Consider the following 8,290-nt stretch of genomic DNA (forward strand, 5'->3'; position numbering starts at 1 on the left):
GCAGGCAGGAGGCAGCGGGAGCTGGGAGCTCCCCGCCTGCCCGGGGGGAGCGGAGCGGAAAGGGGGAGGGCCCCGCTGGGCCGGGCGCGGGCAGCGGAGGAGGCGGAGGGCGCCCCGCGCAGCGGCGCGGAGCAGAGCGGCGGGCGGGGGGTGCGCTGAGGCTGGCGGGGGGAGAAGAAGCGGGAGCCGGAGCCGAGCCCTGACCGCCTGTTTTTGGAATGATTTCAGCTATCTCCAGCCCCTGGCTCACCCAGCTGTCCCATTTTTGCGATGTTGCAGCTTTCACGGCCAACAGCCTGAGCAGCCTGAACGCGTCCGGGGGGTACCACCTCTCCCCCTCCCCGGGGGACGCGTACGGACAGCATGAGCCGCCGCACTACGAGCCCTGCCCGGCTCCGCAGCACCCGCACCCGCCGCCCCAGCACGGCTACCCCTTCGCGGCGGCCGGGGCCAACCCGCCGCCCCCCGGGCCGGAGCCGCCCGAGGGCGCCGGAGGGGGTGCAGCCGCGGGCCCCGCCGCCGTCTCGGGCTGCTCAGCGGGGCCACCCACCGCCGCCAAGGCGCCCGTGAAGAAGAACCCCAAAGTGGCCAACGTGAGCGTGCAGTTGGAGATGAAGGCGCTGTGGGACGAGTTCAACCAGCTGGGCACCGAGATGATCGTCACCAAGGCCGGCAGGTCAGTGCGGAGCCCTGCTGAGGGGGCCGCGGGGCAGCGCGAGTGGCGGCCCCGGCGCCGCGGCCATTTGATCGCCCGTTTCTGCGCGTTGTGACAGAGCCAGGGGCGCGGGGAGTGAGGAGCAGAGCGGCGAAGAGCAAGCGCAGCCGTTCCGCGGAGCGGCGCGGGGAGCCGGGCCGGCTTGCGGACTCCCTGGAGCGTTTTATCCGCGCTGAAAAACGCTCTTTGCGCCGCGCTGCCGGACGCCCTTGGCTCTCCTTACCCTTAGCCAAGGGCACGGTCCTTCCCGCAGGGACAGTCAGGACCAAGGGGAAAAACAACCCTGAAATCCCGCGGTTACAAGAGTTGCTTTTATTGCGGGGGACAGATTTTTCTATTTCGGCGAAGACTGCGAACAGACCCCGGTTCTGCCTGTTTTACACCTCGAAATGTCCCCCAGGAACACCGCATTTCCTCACTATCGAGTAACGAGCTCTGCTCGGTCCGGCCCGGCCGGGCCCGGCGGCCAGGCCCGTTCCCGGCAGAGAACAAAGGAAGCGGCTGCTCCGGCTGCGTTAGAATTGAGCAAAACAGCTGGGGAAAATAGAGGGGACCCAATTAGGCTTGTTAATTAACCGCATGTAATTGCGATCGCCTTTGCTGCGGGAGTTCGTTGCAGGGTAGGGATACTGCTTCCCGGGTGCCGGCTGCGCTGCACAGGCGCTGTCTTGTTCCCTCGTTTTAAAACGAAACGAGGAGGGAGGAAAATGAAAAGTGGAAAAAATATATATCTGTATTCTCGGCGATCGCTCTCGATGAGCGCGGGAAGGACCGTGGGGTGCGGGGGGATGAAGGGGCTCCGCTCCCGAAGGGCTCGGCACCGCTACTGCCGCGGCCCCTCACTCTGCTGCCTGCGGCGTTTTTGAGACTCCTGGAGGTGGGAGAAACACGTATGTGTATTTACTACACACTTCAAAATAGCACTTTGCTATTAAAAATAATAATTATCGGCTCGGTGTTTGGTGCAAAAGCAGCCGCCGGAGGGCCGGGGCCGCCAGGGCGCGATTCCCGCAGCGAAGAGTCCCGCGTCGCCTCCGCCCGCGGAAGAGGCCGCGGCCGCTCCCTGCAAACGGGAGTCGCTCGACGCGGYTTCCTCGTCGCTGCCAGGACGGCGGGAGGGCTGCGGGAGCCTGCTCCCAAATGGTCACGAAAGGGAATTAAACCGGTCATGTCGCGCGCTTCTATTTATTTGTTTGGTTTTTTTTAATTATCGTCCTGTTCGTTTATTTAATGATACTGGCAAATCTTCAGGCAGGCGGGTAAAAAACAAACAAAAAATAAAATAAAGCGGGGTGAAAGGAGCAGGAAAAGGCGTAGGGAAGACGTTGTGAAGCCTCTTTTGCCCAGCGCCTCCGGCTGGCCCTGTTTGTCTAGGTGGGTCTTATCAACGCGGGCTGTTTGTTTTAAAACKWMGTTTTAAAACAAGAAGCGCCGGAACTTGAGCTAATGGGGACTTTTGCACCTTTAAAAATAATAATAACAAAAAGARCGCCTGGAAATGTCCTCCAGCGTTTACTAAGGCGTTACGGAGAAGGAGCCGGAGGTGCCGGGCCGCGCCAGGGTGGAAGGAGCTGCGCGGCCTTGGAGCCGGAGCCGCGGCCCCTGTGCCCGGGCTCGGGCAGCCTCTACTCGGGGCAGCAGCGCAACCCWGAAAGCGCAAGGGCGGCGCGGAGCGGGCCCGGCCCGCGAGGGGCCAGGGGTCGAACGGGGCCCCGCTCTACTCGGTTGTTTTTTCGGGGGGATTTTGTGGGTTTGATTTTTCAGCATGTTCAGACCTCCTTGCCGCAGTGCCTCCTGCTGCTGCTCGCTCGGGTTTCCTGCGCGGGTAAAGGATATATCGAAGAAAAGCAAAGCCGTAACGAGACGCGAGAAATGGGCTCATCTTGAGTACGGCCCGTACGGGGCCATTCCCGGGTCTCCATGGCCTCTTTTCGCCTGCAGCCCCTCTGGGGRRAAAAAAAAAAAAAAAAGTGTCTCGGCGAGACGGGAACGCGAGGGGTCTGCAGGGAGCAGACGGCAAGAAAACGGGTCCGGGAAGGGCTCACAGGAACGGGGTCCGTGGGCCAGGGGGGGCCGGAGTTCCGCGCACGGGAGTTTCAAAGGTAGAAAGAGGCAGGAGACGAAACTCTTGCAGTCCCTCTTGTACCCCTCTGCAAGGCAAAGGCGGCAGCGCCTTCTCCCGCCGCACCATGGCACCCCGAGGTGACGAGGAAGGATGCGTGTGCGACACAAGCCGCCCCGCTCATCATTTGGAGGCACCTGGGAGCCGAACGGGAATCGCTGCCCACGCTCGCCCTGTCCCTGCGTCAGCCCGTGGGCGCTGGACGGCGCGTGGGGTGGGCGAAGCCCCGTGCGGGGCAGGGTGGGGGCTGCGGGCGCGAGGCAGCGCTCGCYCCGCGCTCAGCTCTCCGCTTCTCTCCGTGCCAGGCGCATGTTCCCCACGTTCCAGGTGAAGATTTTCGGCATGGACCCCATGGCGGACTACATGCTGCTCATGGATTTCGTCCCCGTGGATGACAAGCGATACCGGCAAGTACCGCGGCGGGCGGGGCAGGGCGCCCGGTCACGGATCCGCCGCGACCCTCTGGACCTCGCGCAACGACGGGACGCGACGGGCGTAGMCTCCACGCGGGGACAGCTTGTCCCCCTCGCACCTGGGACGTTTCGGGGCGTCTCCACCCCTAAAAGCCTCCGGTGCTCGGCGGACGGAGAAGGGGACGCCGAGGGGCGCTCCGGTTTGGGGGAAGAGAGCGGGATTTCCCCTCGGAGAGTCCCGGCTCCCCGCGCAGCGGAGCGGGCCGCTCCGGTGCCTTCCCGGTAAAGATGCCGTTTATGCAGCGGCTTCAGAGCGGGCCGCCTGGCAGGAGCGCACCAATGGATTGGGGTCCGCTCTATAAATATTTAGACAGATATCCAAATTTTCAGGGCGTCCTAGAAATGTTTGCTTGTCAAGGGAAGTGGGGTATATAACATCCAATTGAGTATATCTTTAAAAAGTAATGCTTCTGCTCGAGTCCAATGGTGTCTAATTCCCCCTGTGCAAACACCGGCGTTTAAAGTAAACACSTGTATAGAAGATTGGTTTCTCTGTTTTAAACGTTACTCTTGAATATGTACTTTGAAAGAATGAAACAAGACTGCTAAACTCTGGAACTGCTATTAAGCTGCGCATAAATTTCCACTCTTCGCTTAGAGCCAGAATATTACCGTATAGAGGGCTCTCTTTCACCTTTTTTTTTTTTTTTTTTTTTTTTTTTTTTCTCTCGTTTTTGTAGAGGGAGAGGAGCATTTGCGGCTTCTCTCCCGACTCCGCACAGGTTAGCTGTAAATTTCCCCGATCCCGCAGACCCCTCCCGGCAAGCGCCACGGGCGAGCTGATAAAATACGATTTCCCCCCCTACACACTCAGCCCGCGGGCGGCTGTCGGGAGGCGCCCGTGCCCCCCGTGTCCTTGGGAAGCGGGAGCTGCCCGGGGGCCGCGGAGCCACCGCTCACGGCGCTGTCCCCGCGGCAGATACGCCTTCCACAGCTCCTCGTGGCTCGTGGCCGGCAAGGCCGACCCCGCCACCCCTGGCAGGGTGCACTACCACCCCGACTCCCCGGCCAAAGGGGCGCAGTGGATGAAGCAGATCGTCTCCTTCGATAAGCTCAAACTCACCAACAACCTGCTGGACGACAACGGGCACGTAAGTGTCCCAGGGGAAGCGGCGGGAGAGGCGGCCGGGGCTGCCCCGGCTGCGCGCTGCGCTCTCCATGCTCCGCCTGGATCAGTTATTGTCTCCTTGCTCGTTTTATCATTCAGATCATTTTGAACTCCATGCACAGATACCAGCCGCGTTTTCACGTGGTCTACGTGGACCCCAGGAAAGACAGCGAGAAATACGCGGAGGAGAACTTTAAAACYTTCGTGTTCGAGGAGACGCGCTTCACGGCTGTGACCGCCTACCAAAACCACCGGGTGAGCGGGCCGGGGCCCCGGGAGGAAGCAGATGAGCCCGACACGGGAACCGGCAGCAGCGGCGGGGCTGCCCGGGCTCCGTGCCGGGATGGGCGCCCGGGCGGTGGCTGCCCGGCAGTGCCGAGCGTATTCCCGAGCGTTTTCCCTGCTCCTGCTGCCCATCTGCTAAACCCATTGAGGGCAGAGGAAGCCGATAGACAGGGCACTGCGGCGGGGCCGCCCTGGTGTAGAGCGCTCGTGCTGCCGGCCGGAGGCCTGGGATGCCCGGGGACACGTTGCCCGTGTCAAACCGAGAGCAGGCGAGCTGGGAACCCACGGGTTTCCCATCGCCCAGAGCCGCTCACGGCTTGTTTGGATAAACCTGTTGTTGCTTCTCCGGGCTCCCTCCCTCCTGGGCTGTTCCTCAGCACAACACAGTTGTATTGATGGCGGGGGGGCACACGACACGACTCCCTCTCCCCTAATCCCGGGTAGATTTCAAGCAGCGGCTAATCCTCCCGCTTCTTTAAATCGCATCAGGGTAATGTAAAGAGCAGTCATCCTGGCCGCGCCTACAAAAGCGGTTTCAGCGCAGGTTTTCCCAGTGCTGCTCGGGGACTGGTCCCTGCCCCGCACCGATGCGCRGGCCCCTGCGAGGGGCGCAGCGGCCCGGCCGTTCCGCACGCACTTGGTCGCGGGCAGGCGGCGGCGGAGCCCCTTCTCGCAATAGCCGTGAGCAGCCCCCTCCCGCGGGGGGTCCCCAGAACGGGGCTTGGGCCACGCACAACCTCCCCGCCGGACCTGGGCCGACTGCGCCTTTAAGGGGCTCCGAGTCCCTCCCCGCTGGCATTTGCCTGATGGCTCCGGACAGCTGCTCTTTCTCTCCTGCTTTCTATCAGTTTGACCTCTAAGGCTGGAACTGTCACTGAGGGGCTTAAAGTTTGTTTTTCAACCCATTCCGGAAACTCACAATCACATACTTTATCCGTGGATTTGCTTAAATATAGAAAATGTCCTGTCTTCTCCCTGGCGAATTAAATAAATACATAAGTATGATTTATCCAGTGATTTGTCTTAGCTGCTCCAGTAGTGACCCATATAATGTGGCATTTTCTTACAAGTGCCTTTATGCAGCTTTTGCAGCCAATTCGGGCTGCCTCTCACTTCGCCTTGAACTCATATTAGGTGGTGTCCTACCCCGCGTTTTCCACTGGAGGCAAATTGTGTATTTGTGCTCGACAGCACTGTGCCCCAGCAGCACCGCAGCCGCCCATGCCACCCGGGACCCTGTTAACATGGGAACAACTGACCCTAAACGTCTGGGCACAGGCACATTTGTCACCCAACCAGGAGCCCAATGTGTGACACTCACGAACTGTTCTCTGCTTTTTCTTACAGATCACACAGCTCAAGATCGCCAGTAACCCTTTTGCCAAGGGATTCAGAGACTGTGACCCTGAAGACTGGTAAGGCTGCTTCTTTGCTGACCACAACGAGCCCCCTCTTGCCCCCAATTTAGCACATACTGCTATATTCACATCTATATAAGACATGTATCATGTTGAGGGGGTTCTTCGCTTGCCAGCTGCAGCAGTGCATGCACGTGCCCGTTTGGCTGGAGCAATAGCTCAGTATCACTTTTCCTCTTCCTTTTCCAGGCCCAGGAATCACAGGCCCGGGGCCCTGCCTCTCATGAGTGCTTTTGCCAGATCTCGCAACCCGGTGTCTTCCCCTGCGCACCAGAATGGGACAGAGAAAGGTGAGAGGCACGAGTGGCCGGGCCTGCCTCCCTTGCCCTGGTCACGCAGCCGGCACCACACATGTGCTGGGAGCCAGCCTCACTCATACCACTGGGGCACAGCCACCTGCAGTGGGCAGAGAGTCCTGTGTGTCCCTGTTGCTAACAAGCTTTGTAATGGCATCTATTTTTTATTTTTAAAATAGACATTTTTTTAGTCTAGTTCACTTTTATTAGGCCTAAACACTCAGTACTGTTGTGCAGTTGTGATCAAACGGGAGGAAAGCAGCACGGTGGTTTAAAGCACCTTTTCCTCTCAGTGTCCTGTTTCAGTTTTGGGCTGCGAGTCTAGCTTTCAGGCTAGTGTGGGCAGTGTGGGCAGCTCGCAGCGCGTTGTGATGCCCACTGCCCTCCAGGAGCCATGAGTGGGTGGGCAGCACAACCCTGTCCCTCGCCCGCTTTTCCCCTGCGCAGAGAAACAACAGCCGGCACAACCGGAGGCCTTTCTTCCCGGCGCGCTCCGGGCTCGTAAAATAAAGGGAAGTTTGTATTTGTTTAGGGTTACACAATTGCAAAAATCCGGGGCGTGCAGCGACTCGCCAGCCCCGTTCGTGGCGGCGGGGAGGTGCTGCCCCCGGCCCGCTCCCCGCCGCGAYCCCGCGGCGCGGGCAGGGCGGGCGCTCACGCCGTCCGCCCTCGCTTTCCCCTTGCAGACGGCGCCGAGGCCCGGCGGGACTACGAGCGGGAGGCGGCGGGCGGGACGCCCCTGCACGGCGACCCCGCGCACCAGCAGCTCATGTCGGGCCGGCCGAGCCCCCCGCACCACGAACTGCGCCTCGAGCCCGCCGCCTCGGAGCCGCTGCACCACCACCCCTACAAGTACCCGCCGGCCGCCGCCTACGACCACTACCTGGGCGCCAAGAGCCGGCCCGCGCCATACCCGCTGCCCGGCATCCGCGGCCACACCTACCACCACCACCATCACCACCACATGAACGCGGCGGCCGCGGCGGCGGCGGCCGCCGCCAACATGTACTCGTCGGCCGGCGCCCCCGCCAACTACGACTACGGGCCCAGATAACGTCACCACCCCGGCCAGAGACTAGCGGCGGCCGCGACCGTTAGGACCGTTGCCGTGCTCCCCATCTTCCCGCCTTTCCCTCCCTTCCCGCCTCGCGAGCGAGCTGATAGGGCAGCTCGGCTCGAGCGACAAGCGGAGAGCCCAATGGCAGGAGCCGGGGCGCCCGCGCCGCCCCCGCCCCTGCGGCGGGCTGTGAGGGCGGCGGGCGGCACGCGCGGCGCTCGCCATCGCCGCGTGACCCGCACTGCACTTTGATAAATGAAGCCATATGTCGTTATCCCCCTTCTCTCTACCCCTGCCGCCATGTTCTGGCGGATGCCTCGTCCCAYCTCCGTGCGGAGTCGGGCCATGAGGGCGGCAGGGCCCCTGGGAAGCAGGTAAGATGGAGCCAGTGGTGCCGAGGTCAGCGCGATGGCGGCTCTGAGGTGAAGTACCCGGGACTCGGCTCGCGGGCAGCGCCACGGCCCTGCCCCGGCCGTCCTGGTTGCCAGCCCCGGGTCTCCTCCACTCACCTGCCTGGCTTTTGCGGGGGGAATCTTGTCGTACCACCGCTTCGGGCAGTGCCACGAGCTTCCCAGCCGGGGAATGTGTTACGTTAACACGAAGTAGGACGGGTCGGTGCTGCGGGGTTGGCTGACACCGACCACGGGCAGCCGCGGCCCACAGGGCTGCAGGGTAATCGGCTGGCGTTCATTTAAGTTTGTCCTTTACCTTGGCCTTGTTCACAACTGGCCCGGTTCTTCTAGGAGCCTGGAAACAGTTTAACCTAAGGGAATGCTTTGGATCCCAAGCACTATAAGAAGTACAAGCCACACCAGC

The 8,290-nt window shown here is 61.6% G+C and overlaps 1 protein-coding gene across 1 annotated transcript; it reads left to right on the forward strand.

Moving 5' to 3' along the window:
* Positions 1-218: 218 nt before the first annotated feature.
* TBX1 (T-box 1) lies at positions 219-7,571 on the forward strand. Its single transcript, XM_026037751.1, has 7 exons — positions 219-676; positions 3,143-3,244; positions 4,230-4,401; positions 4,518-4,673; positions 6,051-6,118; positions 6,311-6,411; positions 7,104-7,571. The coding sequence occupies exons 1-7, from the start codon at positions 219-221 to the stop codon at positions 7,469-7,471; spliced, it is 1,425 nt and encodes a 474-aa protein (XP_025893536.1). The 3' UTR covers positions 7,472-7,571.
* Positions 7,572-8,290: the final 719 nt, after the last annotated feature.

Source organism: Nothoprocta perdicaria, unplaced genomic scaffold, assembly GCF_003342845.1.
Source record: "Nothoprocta perdicaria isolate Ctin4 unplaced genomic scaffold, notPer1 scaffold_2, whole genome shotgun sequence".
Taxonomy (NCBI): domain Eukaryota; kingdom Metazoa; phylum Chordata; class Aves; order Tinamiformes; family Tinamidae; genus Nothoprocta; species Nothoprocta perdicaria.